At 47.0% G+C, this 19022-nt stretch overlaps 1 protein-coding gene and 1 long non-coding RNA gene across 3 annotated transcripts in view; both read left to right on the top strand.

Annotated features, from left to right (window-relative positions):
• Nucleotides 1-125: 125 nt before the first annotated feature.
• cdk12 (cyclin dependent kinase 12) lies at nucleotides 126-9044 on the top strand. Its single transcript, XM_058049840.1, has 14 exons — nucleotides 126-2088; nucleotides 2689-3402; nucleotides 3481-3660; nucleotides 3725-3864; nucleotides 3940-4110; nucleotides 4558-4747; nucleotides 4842-4898; nucleotides 5051-5152; nucleotides 5229-5306; nucleotides 5367-5483; nucleotides 5565-5696; nucleotides 5783-6006; nucleotides 6430-6876; nucleotides 7980-9044. The coding sequence occupies exons 1-14, from the start codon at nucleotides 932-934 to the stop codon at nucleotides 8342-8344; spliced, it is 4074 nt and encodes a 1357-aa protein (XP_057905823.1). The 5' UTR covers nucleotides 126-931; the 3' UTR covers nucleotides 8345-9044.
• Nucleotides 9045-9383: 339 nt separating this feature from the next.
• The window catches only part of LOC131103494 (uncharacterized), a 37413-nt gene continuing 27774 nt past the window's right edge, over nucleotides 9384-19022 (top strand). Inside the window, exons 1-2 of one of the 2 annotated variants that reach the window (XR_009119615.1) lie at nucleotides 9384-9444; nucleotides 11781-11924. This is a non-coding gene — a long non-coding RNA (uncharacterized LOC131103494). Of the gene's footprint in view, nucleotides 9445-9472; nucleotides 9784-11780; nucleotides 11925-19022 lie in introns of those variants that run through there. The other variant, XR_009119614.1, reaches the window with a different exon arrangement.

Here is a 19022-nt window from a genome sequence, read left to right as displayed (position 1 = left end):
TCATTCTCACTTCGATTGTTGTCACAATAAAAGCCACTTTCCAAAAATACTTCCTCAATCTGTCAATTGTCCGGAAAAGTAGGCGGACTCGTACAGCTGATTGGATGTTGCTGGGATACGCCCCTGATTGACACTCTCTGAGTTCCGGTCCATTCCGTCCTGCGCAGAAGTTGCTAGTCACAGGAGCCACAATGGCGTTTGTAGTCTCCTGCTGCTAGGGCTGTGGATGTATTAAATCCATTAGCATCGCCCTAAATATAGGCCTGGTTGATTTCCAGAGCCATTGATAGTAAACTGGAACATCTATTGCACACGAAAAAACTATGATTTCTTATCAATATTGAGATTGTAGGGGATAAAGCTTACATTAAAGGGAACATGTAAACAGCATCCACCGGGTCAAGTTTTCATTTTGTTGGCGAGACGAGCGTCTTCAAGTGAAGACATTTGCTCGTCACTGAGTGCTAAGACCGTAATTCTGTGGAATAAAATCACCTTTCCCTAACTTGGCACCGGACAAGGACAGCTTTGACAAAAGGACTTTTTTTCTTTTTTTACGGCTACACTCGCTAGCTGCCCAGCGCTAGCTAGCTAGCGGTGCTAGCTAAGTTGAGACGGAGACGACAGCACAAATGCTCCAATGTTAGGTAGGGAAATTTCATTTACGGTCCAAGTAAATGTTCTGCGTCGCTGGACAGCAACGGTGGATTTTTTGCTGTCTTTTTCGAGGAGTTCGGCCGAGACGTTAAGTGGAATGAATCAGCTTTGAGGACGACGACGGGACGTTTGCGGCCTAGTGTGGTCATTTGCTGTATTTTTGTGTGCTTGGGAACACTGAGGATTTGCACTTGAATCCACGCCCCCGTTAATGAGTTGCTTGGACCGCCAAGGCCCAGCCGCAGGAGGAGAGGTACCGACGCCGGCTTGAGGGATGCCTGGGTCGGACCGACACCATGGGACCAAGCGGAAGCCGGAATCGAGCATCAGCAGCTTGGCGCACGGCGCCAATGCTTCGTTCCACACGGCTGCCGGGGACATGGCCAGCCAAGACGGCAAGTTGCATTTAAAATCGCTAATGTCCTCCAGCAAACGTAAACGACATAAATCAGCCAAATTTCGGGAACCATCGTCCGCACCTGCGCCCGAATATTTTACCCTGGGCTACACTGCGCCCCCTAGTGTCAGCCTGGTGAAGCCTCTGGTGGAGTATGATGACATAAGTTCGGACTCTGACACCTTCTCAGACCCCCCGGCCTCTAGACCACTTGAGAGGGTTGTTGTGGAGCGACTGGAGCCCTCGCCGGAGTACTTCATTGAACAGCCCACCCGAGAGAGCAAGCCGCATAGACACTCCCGGAAAAAGTCCAAGGACCCCAACAAGGTTCGAGACCCCGGCAATGGGGAGCGTGGTAGCAAGAAGAAAAGCAGCAAGGACCGGGAGAAGGGGGCGTCTCGGATGGGCAAGGAGAAATCTGCCGCCTCCGGCCCATCCAAACGCTACATCCAACAAGAGGTAGACTTCAAACGAATCGATCCCCTGCTGGCGTCCCAGGTGCACCCTGCAGCCAGCGTAGGGAGCACATCCTCCACGTCCTCGTCCCGCAGCAAGGAGAGCAGCCGCTCGGGCAAGTCTCGCAAAGAAAAACAGCAAAGACGAGAAGGTCGCTTGGAAGGCGGCCATGGCAACACAGAAAAGGTCCGAGGGGAGAGGAGCCACCGCAAGTCCTCCAAAAGCCACAAGTCCAGCCCAAAGGGAAAGTCAAGTCGAGGTAGTCCTCGCAGGAAACCCCCGAGCACTGCTCTGTCGCCCAGTCCCAGGAGAGCCGGGGCCGGGAATGAGAGCCCACTAGGTGGTGTCAGCGGGTATGGCCAACCTGTGGACGATGGCTACATCAGGCGCAAAGCTGCCCAGCAGAGCTCCAGTCCTTACGGGGACGCGAGCCACCACAGCAGGCAGAGATCGGACAGCCCCTATGGCAGCAGACACAGGTCCTCCAGCTTTGAGAGGGATAACAGCCCTTTCTCCAGGAGGCGCTCCATCAGCCCCTACGCTCCCCGCCGGTCCTCCAGCACCAGCCCCATGTCTCGGTGAGTATTTGAGGTACATGTCTGGAGGTCACAGACATGGTTTGCCTCATCAACATATATAGTTATTGTATCCAAAAGTGTAAACCAGAGACCCGTTGAGCTTGCTAGTCCAGAAAATAGCTTTATGAGCTAACACACATTGTTCTTATAATATTTGTAAAGATTGAATAAGCGATATCACGTTTCCCCTGCATGACGCAAACAAAAGCCTGATTGAGACACTCAAACCAGCTTGGAGTGACACACCTCTGCCATTTTGTTTTTAGGAGCACTAAACATTGCTTTTGCATGTCTTAAATACTGCTAATGCAACTTAAAATCCATTTTAAATGCACATTTAAAGGCTTGGGCAGCAATTCCACCACTAATTATGTGCAATTAATTGCTGATTTTAATGGCATCTAGAGACAAAAATTGGGTGCGCTACTTGATTGCTAGTAGAGCCGGTTTAAAGTTTGCTATCTGAAAATTCCCAACTTGGTGTCAGTTATTAGCAGTTGACCCCGTCCGCTGCTCCAGTCAACTTGATGTTTGGTTTTAACAGCTTACAGACGATATTTAAACATTTTCCACTTAAATTTGTCTTAACTTGGCTTTTAGACGCTCTGGCCGCTCCAGGAGTCGATCCCCGATGCAGTACGCCTCTTCCCGTCGGTCTTCCTCTCGTTCCTGTGGCAAGAGACACGGTGGCTCCTCCACCGGTCCAGGCCTCAGCTCCTACAGCAGCCGACCTGCCAGCCGCTCCCCTCCCGCCGCCCGCCTGCCCCTCAATTCCAGCCTGGGCGCCGAGCTCACCCGCAGGAAGAAGGAACGGCAGGCTGCCGAGGCGGCCGCCCGTGCCAGCAGCACCAGCGCGGCATCCCTGGCTCCACCGAAACCCGCGGCATCCTCTTCCTCCGCACGCCCTCAGGCTGAGGATGCGCAGGAGGAAAAGGACTCGGGAGAAATGGAATCTCTGCCTCCCGAGGAGTCACCACAAGGTGCGCCCATCATGGAAGCGCCACTTGCCGCCCCTTTAGCATCCGCTTCCACCTCCAACATCTCCCCTGCTGGTCCTCCTCCTCCTGAGCCATCACCCCCGGAGCCCTCTGGTCCAACAACCTCTGCCGCGCCGGTGCCACCACCTCCCCCGCCCCCACCCACGCCGCCCCCGCAGGCCGAGATCACCATTCAACCACCTGTGCCCTCAGTCCCCGCCAAATCACCAGCGCCTATTCCCACGCGAAGCCCCGCCCGACAGACGCCGCTCCACAAGACGTCGACTCTGCCCCCTCTGCCTCTACCCCCCATGTTGCTGGGAAACTCTCAGGACAGGTGAGGACCCTTGAAACACCACCCTTAATGGTCATGGTATGCTAAAATACATCAAATGCTCTTTTTTTCCTTCCCCAGTCCAAAGAGGACCACTCATCCTCAGAAAGGGTCCAGAAAGGAGAAGGAAATGCGGAGCCGGCCGTCCATCATCGACCTCCCGCTACCGCCTACCCTGCCCGGAGGCGACGGCTCACCCCTCCAGTTGCCTATCCATCAGGGATTGTCGCTTCCACAACCAGTCCTTAAAAAGAGACCAAAGTTAGTTTGTGTCACATTTTTATTTGATATGCCTCCAAATTAAATCTCACTCGTGTTTTGTCAGGATTTGTTGCCCTCGTTACGGCGAGCGCAAGCACACCCAAAGCGATTGGGGCAAGCGATGCGTGGATAAGTTTGACATCATAGGTATCATAGGAGAAGGCACCTACGGCCAGGTGTACAAGGCCAAGGACAAAGACACGGGTAAGACCACTCACAGTCACCGTTTGTTTTAAAAAAAACAAGCTGACCTCCAAATGTCCGCAAACTCTCATCAAGGCGAACTGGTGGCTCTGAAGAAAGTGCGCTTAGACAACGAGAAAGAGGGCTTCCCCATCACGGCCATCAGGGAGATCAAGATCCTGCGGCAGCTCAAACACAGCAGCGTCGTCAACATGAAGGAGATCGTCACCGACAAGCAGGATGCACTGGACTTTAAAAAGGACAAAGGTAAGCAGCACTGCCAAGACCAGCAGTAAACAATCACATAGCATATTAACATATTTTACATGAGTCTCATAGATCAAGGCTGTCCAAACTTTTTTTCATGGAGGGCCACATACTGAAAAATGAAAGCATGCAAGGGCCACTTAGATGTTTTGTAAACCAAGCCATGGATATATGTTAAGAAGATGCATATATTTCAGTGCGCTTTGTGCTTTTTAATTTCAATTTTCTACTTGAAACAATCTTCAGAAATATTATTTTTGGAGTATGAATATTTTGACGTTACTCATGTACTGTATAACTTTTTCCCTGTCTTGGTTTTCCACAAATTTGGTTTGTTTGTCTACTTTTGGTGACAAAGTTAGCCTAGCTCCAGGCTGCATTTTAAGCAATGAACCCAGTGACCATAACACATTGCAGCCTATCATAGCCATTTGTTGTGTTTTTTAGGAGCGTTTTACCTGGTCTTCGAGTACATGGACCACGACCTCATGGGCCTGCTGGAGTCGGGCCTGGTCCAGTTCTCACACGAACACATTCGCAGCTTCATGCGCCAGCTGATGGAGGGCCTGGACTACTGCCACAAGAACAACTTCCTGCACAGGGACATCAAGTGCTCCAACATATTGCTCAACAACAGGTGAGACCTACGTATAGACCTACCCTCCAGATGGGAGTTGAAGCTCGCTTTGTCACGTGTCGCTCATGTGAGATGCTCTGGTGCGTTTCCGCAGGGGTCAGATCAAACTGGCTGACTTTGGTTTGGCCCGGCTTTACAATTCTGAAGAAAGGTAAGGCGTGTTTTGTTTGTGTATGCACGCAACTCCGTTGATAGTGATGATATATCCTTGGCAGTTTCTTCTGTATTAGCATCGACTCGCCACTAGATGGCACTGTTATGCTACAATATGCTTCATATTGTGGCTGATTTCTTTGCTTTCAGTCGTCCATACACTAATAAAGTCATCACGTTGTGGTACCGGCCCCCTGAGCTCCTGCTGGGGGAGGAGAGGTACTCTCCAGCCATCGATGTGTGGAGCTGTGGGTGAGTGTCTGAGCTTCCTCATCACTTCCTCCTCCCGCCGTTGCTCAACTCACGTGACTGCTACCTGTGGCCTCAGGTGCATTCTGGGAGAGCTGTTCACCAAGAAGCCCATCTTTCAAGCTAACCAGGAGCTCCTGCAGCTGGAGCTCATCAGGTAGGTCATTGCTTTTTGTAAACCAGGAAACAGTTTGGTGATGTCCCTTTTGTCCTCCAGTCGTCTGTGCGGCTCTCCTTGTCCTGCTGTCTGGCCTGACGTCATCAAGCTGCCCCTCTTCAACACCATGAAGCCCAAGAAACAGTACCGACGGCGGCTACGGGAGGAGTTTGCCTTGTATGTTGTCGTCCAAATTGTCTTTTTCAGGTTTTTTTTACCTCAGTCGCACAGCTGAAAATGGCCTTCCTGTGTGTACAGCTTGCCCACGTCCGCCTTGGACCTGCTGGACCGCATGTTGACCCTCGACCCGTTGCGGCGCTGCACGTCAGAGGTCGCTCTCCACAGCGACTTCCTGAGCGACGTGGACCCCAGCAAGATGCCGCCACCAGAGTCAGTACATTGTTTAGTTTTTGACCTATTGTATCCTCTCGGTCTTGTTGGCGTAAATCGGTGTGTGTGTGCGCCATGCCTTGCAGTCTTCCTCACCACCAAGACTGCCACGAGCTGTGGAGCAAGAAGCGGCGGCGGGCGCGCCAGAGCGGGCTGCCCGAAGATGTGCCTGTGCCCAAAGTGCCCCGGAAGGACGCGTCGGGCACCTCCAGCGGCGAGAACAGTCGAGTGCAAACCAGCCCGCCCGGAGCCCCGCCTCCTCCGCCGGGAAAGCCGCCTGCTGCCGCCCTCCCGGACAACGACTTATCAGGTAACGAAGTAACTAAATAAATAGTTTGCATTGTGTTTTTATCTTTTCATTGCAGTGCTGCAAAAAGTAAAACGCCCAACCACAATCTGGTCTTCTGGTGCTCGCGGAGGTCTTGTGTGACATCTTGCATGATACTTCACATTTTAATAAAACACAATATGAGTGTATTGTAGGTGAAAATACGCTAAGGTATGAACTAAAGAAAAAAAGTGGTGAAGATGACAAAAGGAGCCTCTTGACATTTTTATTTATTATTATTATTATTCCAGTAATTGTGCTAGCCTGAATATGGCAAAAAATAGTTTGCACCCAAATCATTTGGAACCAGTCCAGGTTGTACCCCGCCTCTCTCCCAAAAAAGACCGCTCCCCCTTGCCATAAGCACTCTATTGTAAGATGTTAATTGCGGTTTTCCTCCTCCAGCGCTGGGAGCTGCTGCCGAACAGTTGAACCAGACGGAGCTGGCCTTGCTGCTCAACCTTCTCCAGGGACAGACGGATCTCTCGCTGCCCCAAGCGGCCCAGCTCCTCAACCTCTCAAACGCAGAGACTCTCAGCCAGTCCTTGTCCGCCCTCAGCGAGGCCTCCGACCACCACCAGGGGGCTCCGGAACACCAGGGACGGGGCACAACGTCGTCGTCGTCGTCGTCCAGGACCCACCCCCCCGCGGAGCTGCCTCCCGAGCCGCAGGAGCGCTCGCCAACCTCCGGCGACGCGACCCACATCCCGGAGGACCAGGCCAACTTGCTGGCTCTCATTTTGGGCCACATCATGAAGCCGCAAGGCGAGGAGCAAACCGACGAGAGTAACGGAGTCCAATCGGAGGAGGCACTAACGCGCGGTTCATCCGCCTCTACTACTGACCGCAAGGGCAAGTCTGGCTTTAGTTTGTAGGAGGTGACACGGGGGAACAAGCAGGGTCGTGTGGAAATCACTCGGGACTGCAGTAGAACAAGTATTGCTACTCTAGAGTTCTATCACACAGTAATATTTACGTTATCTGAAATTAGCAAGATAATCAAAAAAATAATAATTTGGCAAATAATCCCCCTCCCGTTTTCAACCCTGACATTCCTCAATTCACAGCCTTTTTTTTTTCTTTTGCTTTGCCCGTGTACCCCCCCACCCTCCCGTCAATACATTATGACAAATGTATCCAAAAATGTCTAGTGTTTTCATGTTAGCTAGGCACCCGTAACGGTTCACTGCACACGGCCCACTGGTGTTACACAATAAAAGCACCACAAAGTCAAGTGTCATTCATTTAAAGCAGAGAAAAAAAAAAACTTCACGCAGGATTTTTTTTTTTTACCCCCCTCCTTCACCCACTCTGTTTCCTCACAGTCATTGCTTGTGTATCACCTCCCCTTTTTGTCTTTTATCTTCACCTCCGCACTGTCTCATCCTCAGCAGGAAGCTTCAGATTGTCTGGTCAGCCATTTTTACACGCAACGTCTAATAAATTATCAAGTTGAAATAAATGTTTTCAATCTTTTAGACCTCACCTGCATGTGTTTTTCTTTTATCCCCCCCACCCCCCCCTCCACACACTTTTTTTTTTTAATCTCTTCACACCGCTTAAATGACTTCAATCATTGAGAACGTGCTTAAGTGACAGCAAATAGCCAGTAATGATTGTTAGTCGTGCAGTCAAGTCAGTGCAACTTTTAACTCTGCCCCCCCCCCCCCACAGTCCAGCTTTGAACATGCCATTCCCAGTGTTTCTCCCCAACTTCCTGTATATTCCTTTTCATTGTTTCATTTGGAAGTTGTATAAAAATGCAAAAGCAGGCTGGAATTGTGGCATTTTGTTTGGATGACACAAAAAGTTCTAATGCTTATGCTTGTTTATAATATTGGATGGCTCCCTCTTGTGGAGAAGACTGGAACCGCAACCTAGTGCATGACATCAGCTGCTGTTCTCCCATTCATCCATCACTTATGCCAGCTAACATATAGTGTCTTTTATTTCAGATGTCCCGAAAAGGAAGCCGTTCAGAACCCACGGTGCACCCCCATCCACCGAGCAACGTCCGCCATCCCCGCCCAGTCCTCCTCCATCAACCCGACCAGCTGAAGTCCACCCCAGCCAGGACATCAGCCCCGCGGTGGCGGCCGCTCTGCTCCAGTTCATCTCCCAGCAAGACTCGGACACCAGTGCTTCTCCAGGTGGCGATGCCCCGTCACCTGCCGTGCAGGGGCAGGGGCAGCCACCCTGGGTTGCAGACTCCCCCTCTAAACCATTACCTGCACAGGAGGGCTCGGATGAGGTACCTGGTTCTTCTCGCACAGCACAGTTCCCTAAAGACCAGGACCTCCGGTTTGGAACAGCCCGTTAAGACTGAGCCGATGCTTACCTGAGAGAGCACCATCGGATTCAACAGGAAGTGTTTGATTTCTGGATGACTCTAGCTTCCCTGATTTCTTCTCGTCCCAAATGAATGAATGTCGCACCCCCTGCAGTGCCGACCACCAAGGAGGTTTTTGACGCCCACTGGAATCAAGACACAGTTGGTGGTTCCCCGATGAACTTGACATGCTGGCTCACTTCCTTGTTTGGACTCTTCATGACCCCTCCTGAGTGACCTTGTGGATGGCGCTAACTACAAGGCCGGATGCTTTTTTTTTTTTTTTTTTTTCTTGAATCCATTCTACAGTCATAAACTCAGCAGTGTCGTGACAAGCCTTAGCCCCGTAGCGCTCATCTTCTGCTCTTCAAAACACGAAATCACAGTTCTGCTCGGTCAATTATGAAGTTAGTCGCAAAAAAAAAAAAATACTTGATGACTTTTAAGCGCTTTTCCTGGAGGGCATCCAAAGCTGCTCATTGCCTCCCTGTGTGCAGCAAAAGCTTTTTTTTCCCTCTTTGTTTTGTTGTTGGTGCAATTATTTTCTAAATAAAGAAAATTATACGCTTGGAAAAGAATTCTAATGATGGTCCATGATTCTGTTTCTATTTTTTTTCCTTTTGGAAGAGGGAAAAAAACATTTCATGTGTCTAAGAGGAAAACAAATATTTTGTAATATGTGTTTTGTTTTAAGTTTATTAAAGGAAGTTATGCGACCAGTTGATTTGTTGCTTGTTGGTTTCCTAGAATGTGCCTGTCCAAAATGAATCCCATTTTCATTCCCCAGGCCACTTAGAGGTTGTGGATCACATGGGACATGAATAAAATATATAGAAACATGCCCTGAACTATAAACATAAATTATAAAAAAATAATCAACTGTATGACTAATATAGGTTGTTGTTGTGTAATATATAATAGACTTAAAAAATAATTTAAAAAAATAATAAATTAATTTAAAAAATAAATGTAATCGGTACTTTCATGTTTACTTCAAAAGTCAAGAGGGCCAATCAGCGTCCATCAGGAAGTAAAAGGCCAACATCCTGGGGGCGTGGCTTAGACAAACACCAGACTCCCGGCGTTAGCTTGTAAGTAGCCTCACTCTGAAGAGTTTCGCTTCGTTTTTTTGTATCCGCTTGTAAAAACTGGACCACATTTATTCATTTAATAAAGTACGACAATATTATGGCGTTAATTGATAGAACTCACCTGCCGTTTACCCTCAATTAGACAAACGTAACTGTTAGCTTAGTAGTTCATAAACGCCATTGTTGTAGCTCCCGCCTACATGTTAATGTGATTGGCCGAAGCGGATTTAGACTGACCTTTTGTCCAATCAGATTAAAAGTTCCTGCTTAATGCAACGCAGCAGGGGGATTTAACCTCATTGTTTGCTTCTCAACATGTTACAGATGAGTGAAATTTAGGTAAAATGATATATATAATGTATTTTTTTAGCATTAGCTGTGTTGAATATGAATTGTAACCCAGGTTTGATCTCTTCATGGAGCCCCTGACAGGCAGACAAGGATCATAAACTGCATATTGGCAAGCCTGCCAGTGCTTGCACATGTGTGTGTGTTTGTGCGTGTGCACACAGATGCATATGTGTGTGTTTGTGCGTGTGCACCGGGATCAGCCTCACGCACACGCCGGACCAGCATCCCCACTTGGCAGCCTAACAGAGATGCTTAGCCCTCTTGGCCCAAGTGTGCAGCTGAGACCTCTGGGTGAAAGATGCATTCATTCAGTGGCTCACCTGCCCTGCAGCACAGGCCCACTCACTGTGTGTGTGAGTGTGTGTGAGTGCCACACCAGACAGTGTGTGTGTGTGTGCAGCTGTGTACACGTGCATGACTCCGTGTATGTTTCCGTCTGATGCTTTCGCCCACCGGGACTCCAAATAATAGTGAATGTGCCCGCAGGGAGCTTCCACGGGAGGAACGGGCACCGCCACTGCCAAGTCACAGAGACGAGACGAATAAATCAGGAGGGCGAGGAGAGGGAGGCGCACCAGGCTGCGCCATCAATCAGCATGGCATCTTATGTGGTGGTGGGGGTGTGGGGGGGGGGGGGGGTGGAAATGCCCATAAATGTGCCATGCTGCCAATCTGGAGCATGTTGTCGCCATTCCACAGACGACATGGTAATGGAACGCAGCCTCCATTTTGAGTGCCGTGACACTGATTGAACAACAGCAGTGATTGTCCAGCTTTGTTTACCTTTTATGCGAGAGTCCGACATGTCCGCCATCTTAGCTGATTGCTTGACTAAGTTAAAACCCTGACATGAAACAAAGGTAAGCTAATGAGTCGGTGGTAAAAAGGACAATATGCTTCCTGTTACTGATTGCTTGGAGCGCCATGATCATTCCTCATGTTGCCACGGGACACAATGGAGCGTTTGCTAGAGAGGACATTTTCATTTGGCGCAGAAGCCGCTAGAAGAATAGAAGAGGTGATGAATAAGAGCACTAAAAGACATGTTGTAGTAGACCTGTTGGCTGACCGATGATTGACATTGAGTGTCCTTGATTGAGGCGCTCATTCGGTCGATCGATCTGTCCAGGGATCAGTCTGTCCGACTGTTGTTCCCTCTTCCAGTACGTCTATCTACAGTATGCGTCCATGTCGCTGTCAGTCTGTCCATGTCAATCAATCTGTGTCAAGCTGTCTTTTTATTCCGACTGTCGACTGTCTGTTGATGTTACAGTCAGGTGATATGTATTTTCCCGTCTGTCAGTGCATGCATCCCTGCGTCTATCTGTCTATCATTTTGTCCGAATTCAGACTCTTTATTGATGTGACATATCCCCCCTAAAAAAAACGTCTGCAGTGTTTTCCCAGCAGTGAAATATTTTTTTTTTTTACTGCGTCACAGCGTCACAGTGTGTTTTTATAGACGCCATAACTGCGTCTCACTTTATAGTTTTGGCGAGGGAAGCTTCTGTCGCGCGCACACACACATGCTCGTAACTTTTTTTTTGTTTTTTTTTAAGGCCGTCACTCCACGACATGGAGGCCACTCTGATTTTAGGAGGTGCAGATGTAAGAAGGCGACTGACTGACTGGAATATGGGGCGCCTTTATTTCAATAAAATTCGGCGGGTCTACAAAGTCTACAAAAGCAAATAACCGTCGTGGTGTCTTAATTAGAAACGGGTCGGAAAGCACTGGCATGAACAGCTGTGGCTGTAGGCAACCGACTGGTGTAATTTTTTTATGAAGTATCATTAGTAGTCAGCATCCACTACAGGGAAAGGTTGCCCTTACTATCGGTAGTGTTACTGTGTTAATGTACTTGCTATTGTGGTCCAACTTTCTCATGCACTCTAGATCATTATTATGAGTAAAAATGTGCTACTTTGAGTTAACATTGAGGAGTAAGTAAAATGGAATTACATTTTTTTTATTCTCTCTTTTAGGTCTTTGAAGAGTCCCTGCATGACGCCGCACTTCCCTGCGCCATCTCCCACTTCCTGTGTGGACACGGCATCTTTAAAGGCAGAAGGGCTGCTGGGAAAGTCGTCAGTGGAGAAAAAAAGAGGAGGAGCAGGAGCGTAGTGCTGGTGAGTGTGTGTGTGTGTGTGTTGGGGCGGGGGGGCGTTGTCGACGGGCCCTGCAGGACCATTTGTGCTGAAGCTCATTTGCGCAGCGACACTTAATTGGCTACAACAATTAATTAATGTGTTGGAAAGTTGGCACAAAAAGTTCATTTAAGAGGGTTTTAATAAGCAATTAGAGCAAAAGCAGCGAAGAGGGGGAATTAGCGGAGAGGAAAGGGACGGCGTGAGCGTCTGGCACGGAGGTGGGCGTACGTCCGACTGTAACCCAGCGCCGCGCTTTTGTCTTTTTCGCCGACCCCTCACGTTTGAGGAGCTGATGAATGACTGGGCGTCATTAGAAGGCCATTATGCGCCTTTTCGGGGGCTCTCGCTGCTCTTCTTGAGGTGCCTTCAAAGCCACGTTGACCTTATATTGTGCACTCGCCGACCCCCAGCGTGGACCCTCCCACTGCCACCTCTCGTGCCGGCGCCCCGTGTAAAATATCGCATGACTAATGAGCGGAGCAGGTTGGAATCCTGGGGAAGATGTCCTTGGAAGACGAATGCATTTTGCGGCAGAATAATTAACTTAATTAACAAATTTGCATGCATATTCATCAGCCTATTAATGTCCGCTCTCCGCGCCGCTTGATGAGCAATGCAATAATAACCGTTTCATTTGCATACTTGTGTTCACACTCACGCCCTTCTCCTATGGGAAAGGGGGAAGAAAAGTGTCTCGGCCTCCCGTTGGCGTCTTGTACGCCGTTCTCACACCTGCAACACGTAGAAAAAATGAGAAATAATGAGATTGCAAATATTGTATTCGGTTTTTCCCCAAAGAACTGCGATCTATTTGTGGTGGTGAGCTGCGGGGGTCACATGATGTAATCATCTAATTTGCATCACCGGCCGTTGCGCATGTCATTTTTTATCGCTGCTGATGTCACAAGCAAGATGGAGCCACTAGTGAGTGTTTTTGAATGCGAGGGGACATTTGGACAGTCCCCTTATAATGTGTTGATGAATGAGCTTCAACAAGTAATGCCAAATAAATATTTTGTACTATACTATAGCTTCAGAGCTAACTGCATTTATTTCTTTAAAACTTAATAAACCAACAACTTACCACTTCCACATGGTATGGGAGGAACCTTTTTTCACTCTTTGGCCGTGCATGCGTGGGTTTTCTCCGGGTTTCCAAAAACTTGCTAGGTTAATTAGCGACTCCAAATTGTCCATAGGTATGAATGTGAGTGTGAATGGTTGTTTGTCTATATGTGGCCTGTGATTGGCTGGCCACCAGTCCAGAGTGTACCCCGCCTCTCGCCCGAAGACAGCTGGGATAGGCTCCAGCACCCCCCGCAACCCTTGTGAGGATAAGCGGTAGAAAATGAATGAATGGCTGACTTCATGTAAGCTAATGTCTCGATGTTTAATGTCATTACTGCCACCTAGTGACCAGAATACTACATATCAAATATTTAGTATACATATATTTATATAATAGTCTACCACAAAACAGTATTTCTGGAACACCGTGATATTGCGAGGGAGTGGTAATCGAAGTGCGATATTGCATGGGATGACTGTAATTGTGTTGATGAAGCAATACTTTGTTTGGCCAGAGGTGTCAGTATGGTGCGGCCAAGTGCAGAAGTGCCATTAGGTCAAATATATATATCGCATGTGCATTCGGGAGTATAGGAAAGCATTAAAAGCTCTTAATAAAAATAATAAAATAATAAAAAGGGCTGCACCGATAATTAAACACTTGAGTAGAAAGAAATGGAACAAAAATGAAAACAAACAAACAATTGAAGTACGCAGTTCAATGCTTTCTAATTAGTTTCTTGTTTTGTAAATTTGTGTAAAAACTTGTTTTTCTTTCCTTAACACAGTGTGTTAAATGACTCGGCACAATCCCCTTCCTCGCAAATCCCGCACTGCTTTTTTTCTATTTTTATATTCAATGCAGAGTAGCGATTCAGTGGGGAGATTGCTTCGTACAAACAAGCTATCTCGTCATCCCAATCCTTCATTCTTTCCTGTGCGTATGACTTCCTGTGTCGTGTCAGCGCTCCTTCCAGCCAGTCAGCCCCGGGTTTGATGCCCTGTAAAGTCAAGTGAAAGAAATTATTAAAAGGGAGTAGTGTAGCTTTTGTGGTAGGTTGTCATATTTTGTGTACACACACACACACACACCGTACTTCTATACTCAGTTGCAGAACTAATAGATGTCAGATGAAGCTAAATGAGATTGGATATGTGTGTGTGTGTGTGTGTTTGTGCGTACGTGACACTAGTTGGCTGCCTGGCTCCTTCCACAAGTCACGGCGCCTTCTGCCTTCCTGCTTCCTGCTTCCTGTTTGCTTCCCTAGCTCTCCTCCTGTTATTTATTCATCCCGCTGTCAGACTCGTCCTTAACTTATTTATTTCTCGCGTTTGAAGTCGGACTCCATGTGAATGTATTTGTGTGTGTGTGTGTGTGTGTGTGTACACGTGCATGGATGCGCTGACAGGTGCTTTATTCTGAAAGGACCGCTTGCGCAAGAAGGGAGGGGGATGAACCAATAGTGTCCTTTTTATTTTCTTGATTTGTGTTTATGCTTGTAGGGCTTGTCGAGCATGTTTGTGTTTTCTTTCACACTGGATTTGTATTCCGACTAGCAGGGACGCTGTGTAATGTGTGTGTCTCTCTCAGCTTCTGTGTGTGTGTGTGTCGTCTTGTGATGTAGCGCGTTCCCTCTGAGGGCTCCGAGCATCTCGCCGTCTCATCTCGCTGTGTGTGTATTTGCGCTCATCTCTTTGAATTCCACTTGTACCCTCTCATTGCTGTGTGTTTTAACGGCTTCTCCTGCCATATTTGAGACGACAGTGATGACACACACACACACACACACACACACACACACACACACACTCACATACACACACTCTCGTGTACGTCGCACCAGAGCCGGCCGGACGTGGGACGAATACGTGGGTTGTCTTTCATGGCTTCTTTGAGGAGATGACGAGGGAAGGGGAGGAAGGGTGGGTGCACCAGTGCATTGGTGAAAAGTGTGTGTGTGTGTGTGTGTGTGTGTGTGTGCGCGTGCACGCATGGTGCCAGCTTGTGCTCAGACAGCAGCAGTTTGCCGAGCGAGAATTAAAAGTAGGGAGAGATGCCAAGTGAGTCCCTGGAGACAGATACAAGGGACAGCGACAGAAGAAAGAGGAAATAAAACACACACACACACAAACACACACTATAGCAGCACACATGAAAGACTATTTTGTATAGAAAAAAACATCACATCACATAATATTCACAATTTTGGACTATTGGGACTTCAAGATCTATTTCTTTACATATTTTTGGACAATTGTATGCATTAAACCTTGTGGGAAAACAGGGAAAGCGATGATGTCATGGTCTAATTTGCATAATCGTGTTTGTGTGCGGACAGGTAAAACAGAGCTTTTGCGTTTTATAAGAAATGTGCCATGTTATCTCACCTTTATTACATCTTATTTAACAACACAACACTTATTTTATGCACGATAATAAAAGAATCTCAAATTTCCCGATATTGGTAGACTCTATCCAGCAGTGAGGATCACAACAACAGCGTTTACTAGCATGCTAACAAAATAGCAAGGAGCGGAAATGATGTCAGCCGTTTTTCCCATGGAAGTTTAACGCCATCGACCTCATTGACTTTGTAAATAACACTTAATAACACAAGTTATTATATATAACTTCATAACAATAACAAGTTTCACGTTGTTAGCCACATAGAATGGAAGTTCCTGTGTGTTGTTGTGTGTTAACTTACCTGTCACATGTCGTGTTGTTTATTTTTGCCGCTTCTGTCCAGTGTTGTATAATGCCACCTACAGGATGGATTTGGAATGACAAGCCAAGACACATGGTCCTTCTGTGTAGATTCTGTCCCAATACTTTTGTCAGAACAAGACAAGCATCCCCACAAAGTCACAAATACGAGAACGTGTGTGTTCTCGCCCTTCCATCCATGCTCTCTGCCCCCCCCCCCCTTTTCCCCCCCTCCCTCCTCGCTGTCTGTCTCTGTCTCTCTGGGCCCCGGCGAGGTGACACCCAGTGTGCCGTGTGACACCGAGCTGTCACCTCCCACTCCCCCGCATCACACCTCTGCCCCCTGCTGGGCCGGACCCGTCAGCGCACACAGACACACGGGCCTGACACCTCCTCCTCCTCCTCCTCCTCCTCCCCTGTAGGAACGGAACGCCAAACATCACTTTGGCGTTCTTAGTTGCTTCAACTTTTTATATGTGTGTGTTTGACAGCAGGTGGAAACCAAGGACGTTTCCTACAGCCGAGTATGCATCTGTTTATTCCTCGAACTCTTCCACCCCTGAAGATGCAGCTTGACTGTGTTGCCTTCGCTGTTGTTTTACTGACACGTGAACCACATGATGGCGCTCATAAGTGAGATTCACCTGAAATACTCGCACAGCTTGAAAAATCAGCCACTGTTACTTTTGGCTTTTTGGGCGTATTACACTAAAATTTGGTACGCACCTTTTAATTTGAGCAAGAAAACATGGCCACCATTGCGGGAAAAACACTTTTGGATGTAGCTACTAATTGTCCGTAAGTCGTTGAGCATTTGTCTCATTATTATAATACTTGTATTACAGTAATCCTTTGCCACTTTGAGCTTCGAATTTTCATAAATGTCATAATTTCCATTGCATAAAAATAGCAAAATGAACTAAAACACAAATATAATTCAGAGGATGCATTCAAAGATGATGTGATATGTAGTATTCTACACTGGTCACTAGGTGTCAGTCATGTTACTGTAATCTTTGATAAGACACACAAGCACCAGAACTGATCGCCAGGCCTTTTATTGCGGGGTTTGAATGATCTCATAACAGGGCACAATAATCCTGAACGCAAGATACAGTTGCGTTAATGAACCCATGACATCACTTCCTGGCCGCCCCCCACTCAGTTTCCCTAGCACCCGCAACACATATGTCTTATTTTTTTATTATATCTACTATATTGGGTAATAGGAGGGGTGTTATTTCATTTCGAGAGGGCTCCAATAATGTCAAAAAATGTATTTAGAAGGTCGGAAACAACTTATCAATGCTCGAATTATGGAAATATTCCATTTATAAATAAGGAATCCTACTTTGTGGAACCAATTAACCGTGATATTCCAAAGCATTATGACCACATCCCATAAGGGGGCGCAAATGTCGTTTACGATGTGACGACGTCCCAAGGGAAAACCACAAGATTCGTTTCCGTGACGACACCGTTTGTGTTTGTTGTTCCCAAAAGTTCACAGGAAGCAAAGCAGCAAATAAATCAGGCTTGGACGTTTCCAGGAAGTTGGCGCTAGGGCGCCCCGGCGAGACACCACCTCCGCATACCTGAGCGTGACACCGGTCGCTCGGACTCGGGGCCTCGGCGGCCATTTCCGCACTGGGGTGCGATTGAGATCTCGAGCATTAGTTGGTGTCAGGAGTAAATTAGAGGCCAGATCTGTTTTCTAATCAGAGCACAAGCACCGTGTTAGAGGAATTAGGGCGACAGCTGCTGGGAGCTTTTTATTCCTCTCTGCCTCAGCCAGAGACGGGCAGACCCCAGCTCAGGGACCACCTCTTTACCACAGCCACCTGTCAACATCACCACGTGTGTGCGTGTGTGTGCGTGTGTGTTGATGTGTTTGTGTTCCCTCCCCCCCATATATCCTCACATACATGTGAGCACGCGTCTTGCCACTCGCACCGGCACACACATGCTCGCACGCAAGAACCACCGTCTGGTGCGATGACCTCCCTCCCGTCTTTTTCAAATTAATGACAGTGCAGGTTGTGCGCGCACGCAGGCGTTCACGCCGTGTTTGTGTTCGCCCGGCAAGTGTGAAAGAGCTCTTATGAGGTATCGAAATTGAAGTTGGGGTGGAGCGGTGGGCGGCCTCGCATATGTCTGTTTACTATCATGGCGGTGTTCATTCGCTGTGCAGAGACATGTAAAAAAACTCACAGTGATGGCAGTATAGACCTCCAACAAGGCCTCCAATACCCAATTCCAGCATGATCCATGAGAAATGAAGGAACGTGTGGGAAAATGTTGCAATATGAACATTCACTCAGGGGCTGGGGGGCTAGGAGGGGGGGTCGGGGCCAGGTGGGTTGACCGGCGGGGTTGGTGGTGTGCTTCAGCAATGTCCTGGGGTTTTGCTGGGGTGTCCGATGTTCCCACTCTTTTTTTGTTGTTTTGTCTTATGTAAGATTCTGTGATTATATGTGTGGAAAAAAAATCACTTATTGAATTGGTAACTGCTATGGCGTGGAGAAGGGGTAGGATTTCATAAGCTTTGCTTCTTCCTGCTCCTTTTCAGACATGTGTAGTAATGAGGTGTTGTGTGTGTGCATGTATATGTGTATATATATGTGTATATATATATATATATATATGTATATGTATATGTGTATATGTATATGTGTATATATGTGTGTATATATGTATGTGTGTATATGTATGTGTGTGTGTATATATATATATGTGTGTACATATGTGTGTGTGTGTATATATATGTGTGTATATATATGTGTGTGTGTGTATATATATGTGTGTATATATGTGTGTGTGTGTGTATATATATACGTATGTGTGTATATATATGTGTGTGTATATATGTGTGTGTGTATATGTGTATATATATATATGTATATGTGTGTATATATATATATATATATGTGTGTGTGTGTGTGTATATATATGTATATGTGTGTGTATGTATATATGTACGTATATGTGTGTATATGTATATATGTACGTATATGTGTGTATATGTATATATGTATGTGTGTGTATATGTATATATATGTAGATATGTATATATATAGAGATATGTAGATATGTATAGATATGTATGTATATATATATATATATATATATATATATATATATATATATATATATATATATATATATAAATAGATATTGTAAGTGTATTGTATTATAAGTGTATATGTGAGAAAGAGTAATGTAACATAGTATGCATGTCTGAAATAAATTAAGAAGGGAACCCTCCCCCCCCCCCCCAAAAAAACATATTTCTTGAACAGTTC

Source organism: Doryrhamphus excisus, chromosome 15 (assembly GCF_030265055.1).
Source record: "Doryrhamphus excisus isolate RoL2022-K1 chromosome 15, RoL_Dexc_1.0, whole genome shotgun sequence".
NCBI classification, from domain to species: domain Eukaryota; kingdom Metazoa; phylum Chordata; class Actinopteri; order Syngnathiformes; family Syngnathidae; genus Doryrhamphus; species Doryrhamphus excisus.
This window is presented reverse-complemented; position numbering and strand designations above follow the sequence as displayed.

What these genes read in the sequence shown, in the direction of transcription:
- cdk12 (XM_058049840.1), top strand. Translation starts at nt 932, where the DNA reads ATGCCTGGGTCGGACCGACACCATGGGACCAAGCGGAAGCCGGAATCG. An exon ending in GGCCAAGGACAAAGACACGG is followed by an intron (nt 3,865 to 3,939) that starts GTAAGACCACTC and finishes ACTCTCATCAAG; the next exon opens with GCGAACTGGTGGCTCTGAAG. An exon ending in ATCGATGTGTGGAGCTGTGG is followed by an intron (nt 5,153 to 5,228) that starts GTGAGTGTCTGA and finishes CTGTGGCCTCAG; the next exon opens with GTGCATTCTGGGAGAGCTGT.